Source organism: Phacochoerus africanus, chromosome 15, assembly GCF_016906955.1.
Source record: "Phacochoerus africanus isolate WHEZ1 chromosome 15, ROS_Pafr_v1, whole genome shotgun sequence".
NCBI classification, from domain to species: Eukaryota; Metazoa; Chordata; class Mammalia; order Artiodactyla; family Suidae; genus Phacochoerus; species Phacochoerus africanus.
The window spans coordinates 79,380,415-79,399,937 of NC_062558.1; the positions used below are offsets into that span (position 1 = coordinate 79,380,415).

The 19,523-nt window shown below is 41.2% G+C and overlaps 1 protein-coding gene across 1 annotated transcript in view; it reads left to right on the top strand.

The window, feature by feature from the left end:
- LRMDA (leucine rich melanocyte differentiation associated) overlaps positions 1-19,523 on the top strand; it is a 1,094,312-nt gene that overhangs the window by 591,184 nt on the left and 483,605 nt on the right. The window contains exon 4 of the mRNA XM_047761275.1: positions 19,300-19,439. Within this exon, the coding sequence (XP_047617231.1) occupies positions 19,300-19,439 (140 nt within the window). The remainder of the gene's footprint in view (positions 1-19,299; positions 19,440-19,523) is intronic.

A 19,523-nucleotide genomic window follows, 5' to 3' on the forward strand; every position in this document is an offset into this window, starting at 1 on the left:
TTTCTTTCTTCAGTAAAATAAGTGATTCGTGGCCACTATTAATTGATACTTTTGTGGAAGAAGGAGCGGACCTCCAGGTTCTTATCAGTCCTTATCATAATGAAATATTGATTTTTTTTCCTCTCCTATCCTTTGGTCAACCAAATTTCCTAGTCATTGTTTGAAAAATGATCTTAGTCAGTCTATCTTACGTCTTCCTTGGCTGTTGAGATGATGAGTTGGATGATAGTCTCAAATCAGTTAGAATAGAAGGAGAATTAGACTAGCATTTGGATGATGTGTTTCCTGCTATGGACCCCGGTGCTCATAGCCTGTGTCCCACGTCACTGCAGAGCATTAGAGTTGTTAGGCTTGGGTTCATGAGTCAGCTTAATCATGTTTAGCCGTGTGGCCATAGTCAAGTAATCCTCTAAGAGCCTCTGTTTCTCGTTTGTGTGGATGTGTGTGATGTTACCCCTTTCACTTGCCTGTTTGGAGAGCTGATAAGAAGGAATGATGATGTAAGCAAAGCAGATTTCTGCATGGCTAAAAATCCAGCTGCCTTTGCTCTGGGATGTTGTCAAAAAGGCGCTATCAGAAATGGTGCAGTGAGTGACTTCCCAACAGTCCACAGATGAGGCCACAACGACTGTACAGCAAATGCCATACAAATGCTAATCCTGAACTCAATTCCCCTTCTCCCTCAGCACACTTCTTGGCCACTTCTCTGTAGTATTAATTTCTGCGTATGAAAGTGGGTGATTTTTTTTAATCAACCACTGATTTATACAATAATTAGTTAATCAAAGGTATTTGTTGGATACCTATGTGTCTGAAGAATGTAGATTATAGTATTGCCTTATTCTGTTACCACTAACTACTAAAGGGTTTTGACCAAACATGGATGGCTGGAAGATTACCTGGTTAGTCTAATTGGGTTAGATTCTACTAAAATTCATGCTTCATGTGAATTTCCTAAGCATAATTGTCTCCTGTTTTAGAGGATTCATTTTCATAACCTGGCACAGAATATGCTGAAAATGCAAAGGGAACCACTTTAGATTTTCTTTTTTTCTCCCTCACTCCCTTCCTTATTCTTTAATTTATTTAAACTAACAACAAAAATAGCCAGCTCACCATATCTCCTACCTCCTATCCCTTCCCTTTTCTCATAGCTACCCAATCTATTCTCTCTTTCCAAGAGCTTGGTTTAGATGTTGTTGTTGTTATAGATTCTACATATAAGAGAGGTCATACAGTGTTTGTATTTTTCTGCCTAATTTACTTCATTTAGCATAATACTCTTGAGGTCCATCCATGTCATTACTTTTTATGGCTGAATAATATTCTATTGTGTGTGTTTATCACAATTTCTTTGTCCATTCATTTATAAGTAGACATTTAGGTTGTTTCCACGACTTGGCTATTGTAAATGATGCTGCAGTGAACATCAGAGTACATATATCTTTTCAAGTTAGTGTGTTAATTTATTATTGGGTAAATAGTAGCATTGCTGGATCATATATTAAAGTCTTATTTTTAATATTTTGAGGAACTAAAATACTGTTTTTTCAAAGAGGCTGCACCAATTTTCATTCCCACCAACAGTACACAAGGGTTCCCTTTTCTTTACATCCTCACCAATACCCATTAGTTCCTATCTTTTAACAGGTGTAAGGTGAAATCTCCTGGTGGTTTCGATTTGCATCTCCCTGATGGCTAATGATGTTGAGCATCTTTTCATGAACCTGCTGGCCATCTGTTTGTCTTCTTTGGAAAAAAAATGTCTGTTCAGGTTTCATGTTCATTTTGTAACTAGATTGGTTTATATATATGTGTGTATATATAGATACACACATCGTTTTATATATATATATTTATTTTTACTATATATATATTTATTTTTTTTACTATTGAGTTGTTTGGATTCTTTATGTATTTTAATTATTAGCCCCACGTGAAATAAGATTTACAGTTATTTTCTCCCATTCAATGACTTCCCTTTTCATTTTCCTTTTCTTGTAGATTCATTTGCTTCTTTTTTGGCTGCCCCACAGGATATGGAGTTCCCAGGCCAGGGTTCAGATCCAAGCCACAGTTGCAGCATGACCTGCAGAAATGCCAAATCCTTAAAGCCACTGTGATGGGCCAGGGATCAAACCTGCATCCCAGTGTTCCAGAGACACCACAGATCCCATTGTGCCACAGTGGGAACTCCAAATGTTTCTCTTTTTTTAAAAGAATATGCTCGACCAGATGATGGTTTTATTCTCAGTGTTGCTGTCATCAGAGATTAATAGGATTCTTCTCTACAATGCTGAGGGATTTTCTTTCTCTTTGTCTCAGCCCTTTCCCTGTTCTATTCTCTGCTCTGCAGTAGTAATGTGAGGGGGCAATGATGGGGCCATGGGAGGGATGCAGCACAAGGCAATGTGCAGCTATGGAGCTGGCCACTTACTGCACTATGCTGTTGTAAGTGCTTTATTACCAATAGATGCAAAGGAGGGCAGCTGTCTTTTTCAGGATGCAGCATGATTTCTTCTTCCTCTCCTAGTCTACTGGTGTGGTCATGAAGATGACCTTAATTTCCACAGGAATTTGACCAAGAATGAAAGGCAGGTAAAAGCAGCAGTAACATTACATGCCATCCCCTTAACCTGCACTTCTGAATCCACCTTTTCAGCTAACTGACTCTCCTACCTACTTGGGGAAGTACCTCAGGCTCTACAACAGTTATAAAGTTCCATAATTCCACTCCACAAAATGCCTTAGACTTGGGCTCTGTCAGTTAGCTTTAATGCATAATAATCTGCCTCCCAAATTCATGACTTACAAGAACAAATCTTTGTGGTTTACATTTCTGTATGTCAGTTATTTGGGCAGGGCTCAGCTGAATGGTTCTTCTGCTAGTCTTGCTGGGGGCACTCATGTAGCTGTAGTTATTTGGAGGCTTGGTTGGGGTGGATGATCTGAGCGGGCCTTGCTTACATATCTGGAGGTTGGTATTGGTGGTTGGCTGACCTCCATGTCTCCAACAAACTAGCACAGTCCTCTCCACATGGGAGGGATGCTCCAAGACAAAGGTCAATGTCCAAGGACTTTTCAACCCCTATTTGCATCATGGCTGTTGCTGTCCCATGGCCAAAGCATGTCACATGGAGAACTAACATGATAGGGGATTGTAGAAGGTGTGAATCCAAAAAGACATGATTCTTTCTTGTAAATGTCTAACACACAGATCTTGGTATCTTGTCTCCTGGAGATTTTACTTCCTGCTTGTAATAAAGGGGGATCTGGAATCAAGTAACTATTGATATTCTAAGATAGGTAAGTATTAACTCTTTCTGGTAAATGCAATCTTATTTTAAATATATTAGGAAGCTTCCTATCAGATGGGGTTGTGCCTCAAGTTCTTGTGTTTGTGTATGTATTTCTTTATTTATTTGCTTTTTGGCATATGTACAAAAGTTTTTCACCCCCACTCCCACCCACTTCTGCCTTGCACATAGTTAAATATGTCTGTGCAGTGCTGTATGGTACTGGATCCTGAGACTATGGGCTGCTTTTATCCTTTCACAAGGGGTGCTATTGCATAGAGCAGCATCTCTGGGGCCATACATACTTCCTGGGCTTGTACATGGGTCTGCCCTTACTGAGTGTCTTAGACAAGTTATTTAATATGTGTATGCTTTGGTTTCCTCTGAAAAATGGGGACAGTCATAGTATCTATAGTGTGGGTTGTTGTGACTATTATTTTAAGAATCTCACAAATATTAAGTTATAGTAACATCATATGTTCTATGTAAGTGTGTATGCTTGCTATAATTATTATCCTAGAGAATTATGTGAACTTACCTGGTTTTACTCAGGCTATATAATAGCCAAGGGCAAAGTATAAATTTAGAGTGCTTCTTTGATGTTGTTTTTCCTTTTTTTCTCTTTATGGCCACACCTGCAGCATATGGAAGTTACCAGACTAGGGCTTGAATCATAACTGAAGTTGTAGGCCTACACCACAGCCATAGAAATGCCAGATATAAGCTGCATCTGTGAGCAGCTTGTGGTAATGTTGGATCCTTAACCCACTTAGCAAGGCCAGGGATCAAATCTGCATCCTCACAGACACTATGTCGGGTTCTTAACCTGCTAAGCCACAACAGGAACTCCTGACTTTTATAGTTCGATATTATTTTATTTATTTATTTATTTTAATGATTTTTATTTTTTTCCATTATAACTGGTTTACAGTGTTCTGTCAATTTTCTACTGTACAGCAAAGTGACCCAGTCACACATACATATATACATTCTTTTTCTCACATAATCTTCAATCATGCTCCATCATAAGTGATTAGATATGGCTCCCAGTGGTATACAGCAGAATCTCATTGCTTATCCATTCCAGAGACAACAGTTTGTATCTATTTACCCCAAATTCCCAGCCCATCCCACTCCCTCCCCCTCCCCCTTGGCAACCCCAAGTCTGTTCTCCAAGTCCATGAGTTTCTTTTCTATGGAAAGTTTCATTTGTGCTGTATATTAGATTCCAGATATAAGTGATATCATATGACATTTGTCTTTCTCTTTCTGACTTACTTCACTCAGGATGAGAGTCTCTAGTTCCATTCATGTTGCTACAAATGGCATTATGTTGTTCTTTTTTACGGCTAAGTAGTATTCCATTGTGTATATATACCACATCTTCCGAATCCAATCATCTGTTGATGGACATTTGTGTTGTTTCCATGTCTTGGCTATTGTGAATAGTGCTGCAATGAACATGCGGGTGCATGCGTCTTTTTCAAGGAAAGTTTTATCTGGATATATGCCCAAGAGTGGGATTGCTGGCTCATATGGTAGTTCTGTATTTAGTTTTATAGGCTACCTCCATACTGTTTTCAGTAGTGGTTGTACCAATTTACATTCCCACCAACAGTGTAGGAGGGTTCTCTTTTCTCCATACCCTCTCCAGCATTTGTTATTTGTGGATTTATTAATGACGGACATTCTGGCTGGTGTGAGGTGGTATCTCATGGTAGTTTTGATTTGCATTTTTCTAGTAATCAGTGATGTTGAGCATTTTTTCATGGGTTTGTTGGCCATCTCTATATCTTCTTTGGAGAAAAGTCTATTCAGTTCTTTTGCCCATTTTTCAATTGCGTTGTTGGCTTCTTTGTTGTTGAGTTGTATAAGTTGTGCGTATATTTTAGAGATTAACCCCTTGTCAGATGCATTGTTTGAAACTGTTTTCTCCCATTCTGTAAGTTGTCTTTTTGGTTTCCTTTGTTGTGCAAAAGCTTGCCAGTATGATTAAGTCCCATTGGTTTATTTTTGCTTTTATTTCTGTTGCTTTGGGAGACTGCCCTGAGAAAAATATTCATAATGTTGATGTCAGAGAATATTTTCCCTATGTTCTCTTCCAGGAGTTTGATGGTATCTTGTCTTATTTTTAAGTATTTCAGCCATTTTGAGTTTATTTTCGTGCATGGTGTGAGGGTGTATTCTAGTTTCATTGATTTGCATGTGGCTGTCCAGGTTTCTCAGCAATACTTGCTGAAAAGACTGTCTTTCCCCATTTTATCTTCTTGCCTCCTTTGTCAAAAATTAATTGACCGTAGGTGTCTGGGTTTATTTCTGGGTTGTCTGTTCTGTTCCATTTGTCTGTCTGTCTGTTTTGGTACCAGTACCACACTGTCTTGATGACAGTGGCTTTGCAATAGTGCCTGAAGTCTGGGAGATTTATGCCTCCTGCTTGGTTTTTGTTCCTCAGAATTGCTGTGGCAATTCTGGGTCTTTTGTGGTTCCCTATAAATTTTTGGATTGTTTGTTGTAGTTCTGTGAAAAATCTTGTGGGTAATTGGATAGGGATTGCATTGAATCTGAAGATTGCTTTGGGTAGTATGGCCATTTTTACAATATTAATTTTTCCCTCCCAGGAGCATGGAATATCTTTCTGTTTCCTTACATCTTCTCTAATTTCCTTGATTAATGTTTTATAGTTCTTGACATATAAGTCCTTTACCTCCTTGGTCAGGTGTATTCCCAGGTATTTGATTTTTTGGGTGTGCAATTTTAAAAAGTATTGTACTTTTGTATTCCTTTTCTAATATTTCATTGTCAGTATACAGAAATGCAACTGATTTCTGAATGTTAATCTTATATCCTGCTACTTTGCTGAACTTGTCAGTCAGTTCAATTAATTTTTGGGTTGAGTCCTTAGGGTTTTCTATGTGTAGTATCACGTCATCTGCATACGATGATAATTTTCCCTCTTCTCTTCTAATTTGGATGCCTTTTATTTCTTTTGTTTGTCTGGTTGTTGTGACTAGGACTTCTAATACCATGTGGAATAACAGTGGTGAGAGTGGGCATCCTTGTCTTGTTCCAGATTTTAGTGGGAAGGCTTTCAGCTTTTCTCCACTGTGTATTATATTTGCTGTGGCTTTGTCATAAATGGCTTTGATTATGTTAAGATATGTTCCCTCTATACCCACTTTGGTAAGAGTTTTTATCATGAATGGATGTTGGATTTTGTCAATGCTTTATTTGCATCTACTGAGATGATCATGTGGTTTTTGACTTTTCTTTTGTTAATGTGGGGTATGATGTTGTTTCATTTATGTATGTTGAACCATCCTTGTGAACCTAGGATGCATCCCACTTGGTCATAGTGTATGATCTTTTTTATATGTTGCTGGATTCAGTTGGCTAAAATTTTGTTGAGAATTTTTGCATCTATATTAATCAAACTTATCAGCCTATAGTTTTCTATTTTGGTAGTATCTTTGTCTGGTTTTGGAATTAGGGTGATGGTGGCATCATAGAATGTCTTTGGGAGTGTTCCTTCTTCTTCAGTATTTTGGAAAGTTTAAGGAGGATGGGTATAAATTCCACTTTGTATGTTTGGTAGAGTTTGCCTCGTGAAGCCATCTGGTCCTTGACTTTTATTTGTAGGGAGTGTTTTTATGACATGTTCAATTTCATTTCTAGTGATTGGGATGGTCAGTTGATCTCTTTCTTCTTGATTCAGTTTTGGCAAGCTGTAAGTGGTTGTCCATTTCTTCTAGGTTGTCAGATTTGTTGGCATATAATTGTTCATACTATTCTCTTATAGTTTACTGTATTTCTGCATTATCCACTGTTGATTTCTCCTTTTTCATTTCTTATTTTGTTTATTTGGTTTTTTTCCCTCCTCTTCTTGGTGAGTCTGGCCAGAAGTTTATCAATTTCGTTTACCTTTTCAAAGAAGCAGCTCTTGGTTTTATTGATTTTTTCTATTGTTTTTTGAATCTGTATTTTATTGATTTCCTCTGTGATCTTTATGATTTCCTTCCTTCTGCTGACTTTAGGTTTTATTTGTTTGTTTTTTTCTTCTAATTCATTTAGGTGGTGGGTTAAGTTGTCAATTTGAGATTTTTCTTCTTTTTTGAGGAAGTCCTGTATCACCATGAATTTCCCTCTAAGCACCACTTTTGCAGCATCCCATAGATTTTGAATGGTTGTGTCTTCCTTATCATTTGTATCCAGGTATTTTTTAATTTCCTTCTTGATTTCCTCATTGACCCATTGGATTTTTAGTAGCATATTGTTTCATCTCGGTGTAGTTGGTTTTTTCTCATTTTTCCTGTGACAAATTTATAGTTTCATGCCATTGTGGTCAGAGAAGATACTTGAAGTACTTTCTGTACTCTTTAATTTGTTGAGGTTAGCTTCGTGCCCCAGTACATGCTCGATCCTTGAGAATGTTCCATGTGCACTTGAGAAGAATGTATATTCTAATTTTTTTTTGGATTTAATGTCCTGAAAATGTCAATTAAGACTCACTTTTCTATTGCATCATTTAGGATCTCTGTTGCCTTATTGATTTTCTGTCTAGAAGATCTGTCCGTTGATGTGATTGGGGTGTTAAAGTTTCCTACTATGATTGTATTCCCATCAATTTCTCCTTTTATGTCTGTTAGTATTTGTAGTAGGTATCTGTGTGCTCCTATATTAGGGGCATATATATTGATATCCTCTTCTTGAATGAATCCTTTTACCATTAAATAGTGTCCTTCTTTTTCTTTATGGCCTTCATTTTTTTTTTTTGTCTTTTGTTGTTGTTGTTATTGTTGTTGTTGTTGCTATTTCTTGGGCCACTCCCGCGGCATATGGAGGTTCCCAGGCTGGGGGTTGAATCGGAGCTGTAGCCACTGGCCTACGCCAGAGCCACAGCAACGCGGGATCCGAGCCGCGTCTGCAACCTACACCACAGCTCACGGCAACGCCGGATCGTTAACCCACTGAGCAAGGGCAGGGACCGAACCCGCAACCTCATGGTTCCTAGTCGGATTCGTTAACCACTGAGCCACGACGGGAACTCCTATGGCCTTCATTTTAAGGTCTATTTTGTCTGATATGAGTATTGCAACTCCTGCTTTCCTGTCTTGTCCATTGGCATGAAATATCTTTTCTCATCTCCTCATGTTCAATGTATATGTGTCCTTTGCTCTAAGGTGAGTTCTTGTAGGCAACAGATTGTAGGTTTTTGCTTTTTTATCCAATCTGCCACTCTGTGTCTTTTGATTGGAGCATTGACATTTAAGGTAATTATTGATAAATATGTATCTCTTGGCATTTTAAACCTTGGTTTTCCAGTTGATTCTATGTTTCTCCTTTCTTCCTTCCTTTCTTTTTTTTTGTTGGATTATTTCCATTTATTTTATGCCTGTGTGCTTTTCTTCATAGATTTTGTGAATGTAATGTCTGGTTTTGATTTTGATTTGTGGTTGCCCTCTTTTTAAAATATGTTAATCTTTTCTGTTATCTAATTGCTTTAGTCTGATAGTCATATTGGCTCAAACATATTATTAAAAAAAAGTCTTTATTTTCTTTCTTTTTTATATAATGATTTTTTTTCATTATAGCTGGTTTACAGTGTTCTGTCAATTTTCTGCTGTTCAGCATGGTGACCCAGTTTCACATACATGTATAGATTCTTTTTTCTCACATTATCATGCTCCATCATAAGTGACTAGACATAGTTCCCTGTGCTATTACCTATCCATTCTAAAGGCAATAGTCTGCATCTATTAACCCCAAGTTCACAGTCCATCACACTCCCTCTCCCCCTTGGCAATCACAACTCTATTCTTCAAGTCCTTGCTTTTCTTTTTTGTGGAAAGGTTCATTTGTGCTGTATATTAGATTCCAGGTATGTGATATCATATGGCATTTGTGTTTCTCTTTCTGACTTACTTCACTCAGTATGAGAGTCTCTAGTTCCATCCATGTCGCTGCAAATGGCATTATATTCTTCTTTTTGATGGCTGAGTGGCATTCCATTGTGTATTTTCCTACCACACATTCTATGATCTTGAAATCCTTTTTCACATCTGCATGTTTGTCCTTTTGCTGTTCCTTGTGTTTATCATTTTACAGTAGTTTTTTTTTTCCCACTTTTAGATCTGTATGCTGACTTATTTAAGTGATTGCTTTCCAATTGTGGTTTCCTCCATCTTATTTCTTCTTACTTCTTTATTTTTTATTTAGAGAAGCCTTTTCAGTATTTCTTTTAGAATGGGTTTAGTATTCCTGCACTCTTTTAGCTTTTGTTTGTTGGAGAAATTCTTTATTTTTCCTTCTATTTTAAATGATATTCTTGCTGGATACTGTGTTCTAGGCTGCAAATTTTTTTCCTTTGAGAACTTTGAATATATCTTGCTACTCCCTTCTGGCCTGCAGCATTTCTGTAGAGAAATCAGCTGATAGCCTTATGTGAGGGTCCCCTTATAATCAACACTTTGTTTTTTTCTTGCTGCCTTTACAATCCTCTCTTTATCTTTAACTTTTGCCATTTTTATTATAATATGTCTTGGTGTGGGCCTATTTGGATTCAACCTGTTTGTGGCCCTCTGTGCTTCCTGTATGTTGATATCAATTTCCTTTAGATTTGGAAGGTTTTCAGACATAATTTCTTCAAATATATTTTCAATCCCTTATTTTTCTTCTCCTTCTGGAATTCCTGTTATGCATAGTTTGGCCTGCTTTATGTTATCCCATAGATCTCCTATACTGCTTTCATGTTCTTTCATTTGGTTTTCTCTCTCTTGTCCTGACTGGGTGATTTCCATTATTCTATCTTCCAAGTCATTGATTTGTTCTTCAGCATTATTCATTCTGCTCTTTATTGCCTTTAGCTCAGTTTGCATCTCTGCAAATTAATTTTCTAATTTTTCTTCATTCCTCCATATATATATATATATATATATATATATATATATATATATATATTTTGTCTTTTTTGTTGTTGTTGTTATTGTTGTTGTTGCTATTTCTTGGGCCGCTCCCGCGGCATATGGAGGTTCCCAGGGTTGAATCGGAGCTGTAGCCACTGGCCTATGCCACAGCCATAGCAATGCAGGATCCGAGCCGCGTCTGCAACCTACACCACATCTCACAGCAACGCCGGATCCTTAACCCACTGAGCAAGGGCAGGGACCGAACCCGCAACCTCATGGTTCCTAGTCGGATTCGTTAACCACTGTGCCATGATGGGAACTCCCCTCCTTATATTTTTTAGTTTCTTTCTAAAGGAATCTGCATTACTTTTTATCTTTGCTCTTAATTCCTTGATATTCAGTCTTAATTCCTTCAGTATTTTCACTTTCTCCCTTTTGAACTCAATGCCTGTCAGACTGCAGAGGTCCGTTTCATTGTTTGTTGCTTCAGGTGAATTCTCCTATTCTTTTAACTAGGAATCATTCCTGAGCTTCTTCATCTTGCTTATGTTTTTCTTTTTCTGTGAGTTTAGGGAAACCAAACTGTAGTCTTGGGGGGTTACTTCTATGCAAGGGCACCCCTTTGCATTTTGTGGGGGGTTACTATTTATTTTTGGCATGGGAGTTTAGATATATGCTGTCTGTTTCTTTGGTGTGAGCAGGTTGTTTTCCCAGGGTGCTGTGTTTCCAGGGAGAAGGAGACAATGGGTAGGGCTAGTAGTCTGTGCCTGGTTGCTGGGCTCTTAACAGCAGCAAGGACCTGCAGGAAGGTGGCACAGGCTACTCCTAGTTGCAGGGTCCTGGGAAGTAGTAATGAATCTCAGGCAGATTTAGGTGGTGCCCAGAGCATTTGGCAGTGGCAGCAGCAGGGTGTGTGAGTTCCAAGGGGAATGAGAGCAACAACAGGTAGTGTTTGATTGCAATGCCCTCCTCTGAGGTGATTGGGACAGCCATTGGTGCCTGTTCAGGGACCCCTAGTGGTAGTGGGCTACATCCACCTCTGGAGTCAGTGATAACTGCAGTGGTTTGCCCCTGCCACCTGTAGACCACACAAGAAGCACCCTGTCCCACTTAGCCCACAGAGGAGGTACTGTACAGGCTGCTCCTAGTTGTAGGATCCTGGGACATGACAGTGATCAAGTGTGTGAGCACTGCCCAGAGCATTAGACAGTGGCAGCAACTGGGTGGGTATGCTCCCAGGAGAGTGAGAGCAACAACAGGTGGTGTTCAGTTGCAATACCCTCCTCTGTGGTGCCCCATGAGGTGATTGGGGCCACAAGTGGTGCCTATTCATGGACCCCCAAGTGTTGGCTGGCCACGCCCACCTCTGAAGTCAGTGATAACTGTGGTGGTTTGCTGTCACCACCTGTAGACCATGCAAGAAGCACCCCATCCTGCTTAGCACACAAGGGAGGTGCTACACAGGCTGCTCCTATTTGCAGTGTCCTGGGAAGGACAATGATCAAGCTTGTGGCCCTGCCACTGTGTTCAGCAGTGGCAGCAGCAGGCCCAGTGTGTTCTCAGGGGTGCAAGAGCAATAACAGGTGGTGTTCATTTGAAGTGCCTTCCTCTGTGGTGCCCTTTAGGTGATTGGGGCTGCAAGTGGTGTCTGTTCAGGGACCCCTAGTGGTGGTGGGCCCACCCACCTCTGGAATCAGATATAACTGCAGTGGTTTGCCCCTGCCACCTGTAGACTATGCATGAAGCACCCCCTCCTGCTTAGCCCATATAGGAGGTGCTGTACAGGCTGCTTCTAGTTGCAGGGTCTTGGGAAGGGACAGTGATCAAGCATTTGGGTGCTGCCCAGAGCATTTGGCAGTGGCAGCAGCAAGGCGGGTGTGTTCCCAGGGGGGTGAGAGCAATAATGGGTGGTGCTCAGTTACAGTGCCCTCTTTTTTTTTTTGCCAACCCCTGGGTGACTGGGGCCACAGGTGGAACCCACTCACAGGGCCCAAGTGCTGGCTGGCCATGCCTCCCTCTGGCCCCTAAAATGACCATCACAGTCCATCCCTGCAACCTATAGATCATGCAAGAGCCACCATGTCGCATTTAGCCCCCCGCTGCCCTTAGCCTACGCAAGAGGTGCCCAGCCACCCATAGCCTACACAAGAAGTGCCCAGTCTCCTGTAGCCTGAGCAAGTGGCTTCTGGCTACCCATGGCCTGCACCGGAGGCATCCCACCCTCTGAGAGCCCGAGTGCATATGCACAGGGAGATTCCTGGCAGTCCACCCCTCCTCCTCCTCTTGTCCTCTCCAGCAATGGCACCTTGCTTCTCCATGGGCCCAGACCTCCTCCTGGGTTCCCTCTGCTGTGGCGTTCCACTCCCCAGCTTGTAGCACTGCTCCCTCGCCCGTGGCACACTGCTCCATAGCTCCTTAGGCTGTCTTCACACAGCCAAACCTAGTCCTCTCCATAGAACTGACCTCTGGAGCCTGAGTCTCAGCACCCAGCCCCCACCTGAGTGTCTCAGGATGTGGTGTCCAGGTCAGTGGTGCAGATTATCTGTGCGGTTCTAACTCTACTTTGCCCTCCTCAGGCCAGCTGCTATGCTTTTCTCAGTGACTTTGAGGTCTTTGCTGATCCCCTGGTCAGTTAGGTGGCTTCCCAGGGTGTAGGTTCCTTTTCTCTTTCACTGCTCCCTCTCAGGAAAAACTAGTCCCATCCTGATTCTCTCTCTCTCTCTCTCTCTCTTTTTCTTTTGTTCTACTCAGTTATGTCAGTAGTTTCTTGCCCTTTTTGGAGGCTTAAGTTCTTCTGCAGCATTCAGTAGATGTTCTGTGAGGCGTTTTACATGTGGATGTATTTTTTGATGTGTTTGTGGGAGAAGGTGAGTGTGACGTCTTACTCTTCTGCCATCTTGATCCTTCTCCTAATTCAATATTGTATTCATCTCATTCTGTGAGCTGGATACCATCAGTGAATAATGTCATTTTTATGAAAAAACTGGGAGAGTATGAAATTTTGAAGTCATATAAATTGTCAGTGGTGGGACTCAGACTAGAACCCAAGAATACTAATTTCCAGCCTCTAAGTAAAGGGTAGTCACTGCACACCAGGAGGAACTAAGATGCAGGAGGAGTCAGCTGCTGGTGTCTGGCCTCACTTGTCCCTGCCCCCAGCTGCATAGGGAGCTCATGAGAGGGATTCCAGAGCCTTAGCCAAGCATCTGTCGGGTTTCTCTTGATTCACCAACACCTCCCTTCCTGGCTGTGTACCTCCTTCTTGACCTCCCTTTGTTCCACTTCTTTTCAGCCCTCAGCTTTGGTGTCCTGCTCTGTTGACCTAAAAGCCTAGTTGTTCCAGTCTTCTGCTTCATCTCCTGATTCATGGCTTATCTCTCTCTTCTTCCTTGGGTTCATGTAGACTAGCCCAGTAGTCACTGGCCATGGAATTGACCTCCTCTCCCCAACACTCAAATTCTCACTCTTTCTCTCTCGCTCACCCATGAGCATGGATGGTCTCGGTCATATCATGTCTGAATACCCAACCCCCAAATAAGGGGACAGTTGAGACGTCAGGAAAATAGAGGTATTTAACCTTTGCACAATCAAATGATTCTCTCCCACCTTCCTTTTGGGGGTGAGCAGAGGAAAGGTGGTAAGCTGGCTTCATTTTAAATCACACTTTTTTTCATTTTCTGTTTGCCTGTTTGACTGAGCACATGTATGAAGAAGACATATGAAATGTAGTGTCAACAGGAAGAAAGATTGGTGCTGTGTGATTCACAGCTGGGCTGCAGTAGGGAAACCAGTGCATGGGCTCCTGAGGCGAGACTAGAGTTTCCATAGCGATGTGCTGTCATCTTGGAGAAATCTCTGAACCTTGTCAGAGGCTTCATTTTCTTTATCTGCAAATTGGATATTATACATTTGGAAGAATTGTTGAGAGATTATAATGGCATAATATATTTATATATGTACATGGGTTATACACACACACATATATATGAAATCACTTTTTAATGACCTAAAACTTTACAGTAAGTTTGTGTATTTTGCTTTTAGCCAAAGCCTCAGTACTTTAAATGAGTAATCCCCAATTGAAAATAAGGAAGTACAGGGCACAGCTAGATGGCAGTATCTTATGACCTCCTACAAAAACATCTAAGACTCATTTTTCAGTGCTTTAAATTCCCCCTTTTGTGTTAGGAAATTACAACTCACCTGGCCCCTAGAGATGTCACTTCATAGGAACTAGTTTTGAATATAGACTCTGCTATTTAGTCCCTATGTGACCTTTGACTGCAGTTTCCTTAATTGTTCTCTGGAAGTGATAATATTTCTGATACATATCTGTGTGAATCAAATATGTCATGTAGGCTGTTGAGCATCTGAAAATCTTTTCTTAGGATAAGCTCTGGTTGAAGTACACCCACTGGTCATAGACTTGGAGCTGATCTCAGAGGGCAGTACATGTGCCTTCTCTCACCTGGAAAGCAGCCTCATACCTGGGCCACTGGATGTGATACCGTGGACTCCCCTCCTCCCTCAGGCTCCAAAAGTTCAAGGTAAGATGTGGCTTTGATCTTGCACCCTCTGCAGAGGATCTCCCTTGGCAAGCCTCACCGTGACAGCTGGGCTCCGAGATGGCAACTTTCTGTAGACAACTCTGAATAAAAAAATGAAATGGCAAGTGCTCTGGAGAAGACTTGATGAAGGAAACCAGGTGTGCACTGAGAATCCAACTGGAAAGAGTTGAAACCGTGCCAGAGAGCTTCACATTGTAAAGAGGGGAAAAGATAAAACCACCCTTCAGAGAGTCCCTAAATGTGTCTCCACTGAGGGGGTCTTGGTTAGCCAGGAACACCAAGTTCCCCCTGATGCTTGCCGCTGGTTAATTTCCTGTGCAACTTGATGGAAGGGAATGTGACAGTTCTATGTCTCAGCTCAAAATTAGGCTGGACAAGGCTATGCTCATCCTTGCTGACCCAGGAGACCAAGAGACCAATGAAAACTCATGTTTCATCCTCCAGTGGTGGCGTCAACATAAGGATGATGTTCATGGAGTAGGTGCTGGTGACTCCTAACTGGTGGGGCTTTGGGGCCCCACCTTGCTCAGCCCAGTGATCATTTAGCAGATAGTTGGAAGGCTTGGGAAGGGCTCGCTTCTGCTACACAGAGTAGCCCAAGGGAGGTAGGATCTGAGGCTCCAAGGGATCCAGCCCTTCTTGGATTCATTGGCACAAGTTGGCTGAAGCTTCTTGAAGCCTGCAAACCCTTTGCCTACAAAATTTTCCATGATCAAGATACTTGAATGAGTCTCCATCTCCATGGCCTCCTGCTAAGAATCAGATCCAGGTTTTGTGGACTGTGATGCCTGCAGAATTTGAGGAGTTCCCCTTAAAGACAAAGGCTATATAATTACAAATGTGAGATTCGGTATGAAGGTGAATGTTTATTTAGAATAGAAAATACATCAAAGTAAATTAAAAATTCGTAGGTTGACAAACACCAGGCATTACAATAATAAAAAAGAGAGAATCTCTTTTACACTAAACATATCTAAGAGCTTTTTTCTATTTCTTTTCTGCACATCCCTTATCACTTCATTATGTAATTAAATTGTGTCTTATTTTCTATAGGGAATAGATCATTCCATCTAATTGAAAACTGATTTTTATTTTTTTATATTTAGGAATGTTTATTTCCATTTCAGCACCCTTTATTGGTAATTTTAACACTACATTGTTGGTAAAAGCTGTAGAATTATGAAGTTTTGGAAGAACTCTTACACATTTCTCTCATCAACAAACTAAAAGATTTTAGGACAGTTCAAGTTAGTTGCATTTGTGTGTGTATGTGTCCACATTCACCAACTTAACCTTAAATATTCTATGAATTTATAAGCTCATTAACTATTTTATCATCAGTTGTATGTTGGTTCCCACATGTTTGCATCTGTATGGTGGGCAGAAGGAATAGCACTGTAGGCTGTTCCTACCGGTCCTGTTATAGTGACAGACACAGAAATGACTGCAAACCACAGACACTGACGTCACTGAATCCTGATTCAGGGCCACTCCTTCACCAGTTCCTTTTAGGCAGCTTCTCCTGAATTCCCACAGCCACTCCAGCATCACCCAACTCAAGGAGAAAAGTGACAGAAGTCCTTATGGACAAAGAGAGTGCTCTTAACTGATTGTGACTTAACCTACTTTTTCAGATTTTACAAAAATATGTGACCATCTGATTCTATTACCAGGTTCTTTGCCAGGGCCCTGGAAGGGACCTATGTAAGCATGCAGCCCTCATACACAAGATTTATCAGCTCTGTGGTGCATTTACATAGGAAGATTTACTCACATTAAACTGTGCCTATGTCCCTGGATGGAAGATTCTAGACTTCCCATCACTGGTCATCAAAGTTAAGGAATGACTGGGAGTTCAAGTCAACTCAGTTGCCCGGTGTTTCCTTAACTTGAAGATATTGCCAGTTTTGAGTTCCTACATATTCTCAACTTCATGCAGTAGATTAAAAAAAAAGATAAAGGTTTAGGGATTTCATCCCTGAGATGACAATAGATTTGGGTTGGATTTTGCCATCCATAGTAGAAAGGGCTTCCCCTAGGTTTTCTAGGGCCATTTACTACATCAATAACCTGAATCACCTCAAATCAATACATCAGCACCATTCTGGCAATTCACTCTCTTGCACACTCACAAAAGAAATATTGTGCTGGCTAGTAAGAGTAATCAGCTTGTATGGCTGACCCCTAAAACTAGGGCCTGGCTTGCAGCTTCTGGACAACGTTATGGGTATGAGCTGTCTTGTTCTTTGGAGCATCCAAGGGGTCCCGTGTGTAGAGTAGAGGATTGATGAGAACCCTGAAGAGGAGAAACCAGGATTGAGACTGAGGGCCATGCAGGTCCAAGTCAAGGCATGGGGTTCCCTGCCTAAATGATGTTCTTGGCCACTGGCCAGTCCTAGGTACTGGATTACAACTGAAAGAAAATTTTAGGAAGGCATCCCAAAGCACAGGGGTCCCCAAGTTGCCTCTGCCTGGGTTGAAGGGTAGCACTGGTAAAGTACTGGCAAGACCCCACCTTTTTTTCCTTTTTTTAATGTGGTAATGATTGTGAAGCCTCCAAAGGTAGAACCTGATGGAAAAGGCAAAGTTTTCCTGAAATTGTTCACTGTCATTTTAACTTGTTTAGTTAAACAATTTAGTTAAAATTAGTTAAACAATTTTCTTAAAGAGTGTGATGATTGAACTTTAAGAAGAAGTAAGTGTGTCTTGTATTTGGTGATGAAGTACGTTAATGTTTTGAATCTTGGCTACTTATCCGCTGTATTTCAAGCTTACCTTCTTGGTGTGGGAACTTCTCTCTCATCTTCTCCACATGTTCCTCTTCCCACCACCTTCATTCCAGTAGCCCTTTTGGTCGTTCTTTGGTGTTACTTGTTAAAGATTCAGGGGATTGACAATTTGTTGCCCATTGTGCTGTCTTTGTGTGGGGATGAGGTTGGCAAAGTAGGTGAGTATGCTTCTACCCTCTTTAACTAGTTTTCCCCTGTTTTACTTGTGTTACCCCTTCTGCTGCCTCAGTTTTGCTCCCTCCCAGGGTGCAGTGCTTGTTCTTACATATGATGGTGGCAGAGCTTGTCTATGGCCAGTACTTGAAGGGACTTAGTTTGGAGAATATAAGATTGAAGGAAGACATGGGAGCTTCAACCATCTGAGGGCTGTCACGTGGAAGAGAAGAATGACCTATTCTTTGTGACCCCAAATAGCTGAATTGAGTCAGTGGGTGGGAATTCAAGGAAGATTATATCCCTGGGGAAAGAAAAAAAAAAACTCTCCCTTATGGTTGTTAGAGATAGAATGTGCTATCTTCTGGGGATTCTTTGGCAGATATGTTAGGGACTGGATTCAGACATTGGTTGGACTTGGAGCTCAGCTGACAAGCTGAAGTATGAGAAATTGGGGTGACATCCCACCATTGGAGCCTCACAGAGTAAGGGCAGCCCTTTTATTTTACTTTCTTCTTCTAGGTCAAGTGGACCTCACCTAATTATACCATGTATTTGAGTCTTGCTTGCTACAGCCACCATCATGTTTTCAGTGCCTGTATGCTCTGCTGTCAGACTCCATTCTGTCTGCTGATACCGATTAACCTCATTGATAGGCTCCTGGTCATTGTGGGTGCCATTTACAACCTGCCCTGCCATCAGCTTGCCTAGGGCTCAGCTCATCTGTATGTGGCTCAAGCCAGAGGCTGTTGTGTGGACTAGTCCTTCCTAATACCTGTGCTTCCCTGAATTTATGACTCTTGCCTTATTTGGTTTGAGGGTATCACTTTGATTAGGCAGTGGGTTCCACTGAGGGGATAGATCATGAACTAGTCTCACTGCCATGCCCTGCCTTGGTCTCTTCTCTTTCATTATCTCCTTTGTAGGATATTAGATGCTCAACAGACTCTCAGGAAATGCGTTTCCTGGCTTTTCCAAACCCGTGATAACTTTCTCTGTTTGTTTTATCCTAATTTTGTTCTCCTTTTCACCCAATATGACATCCTCTTGACACCAATGAGGTGATGCTTAACTCCTTCACAGAATCTTGGATTGTAAAGGATGCCAATCCCTCTTTGCATCCATGCCACTCCCATATGTTTTAATGATAAATTATCTTCTAAAGGAGAAAGAATGTATCCCTAATGAGGGCTTTGGAAGTAATTTCTTGCTTTCATAACTAGAAAAAATAGTTTTATGGATTTTCATAATGTAAAATATTTTACTACGTGAAACCCACCCTTCATCATTTAAAGCAAAAATTGAACTATAAAGGAAAGAAACATAAAGTAAAAACGATTAAGTTCATTCATTCTCTCTTAAGTGATCTGGACTTAGCCTCACCTGCCCAGAGGAAATAAGAGCTGTGTCCCAACAGCAGGAATGAAAACCCAGCCATGTCAGATACCCACATCGTGTTGATGTCAACCCTCACCCATGTGATCTCATGAGAGCAGATGGGGAGGCTCATCAGCTGCTAGGCTGTTCCTGTCAGTTATAGTCTGTGCTCAACCTTTTGTCTTTCTGGATGGAGATCCTTAACCTTTGTCACATCACTGACTTGGAGTGTCTGCTTGATCACCTGGCAGAAGTGACACCAGCTCTGGAGTACCTCAGCCTGCTGGGGAATGTGGCATGTCCCAATGAGCTGGTCAACTTGGAGAAGGATGAGGAGGACTACAAGAGATACAGGTGAGTGTCTAGGGGTTTGAGTGTGGTGTGAGAAGAGAATAACAGCGTCCTTGGGGACGATGTTATACTATGAGGTGCATAGTA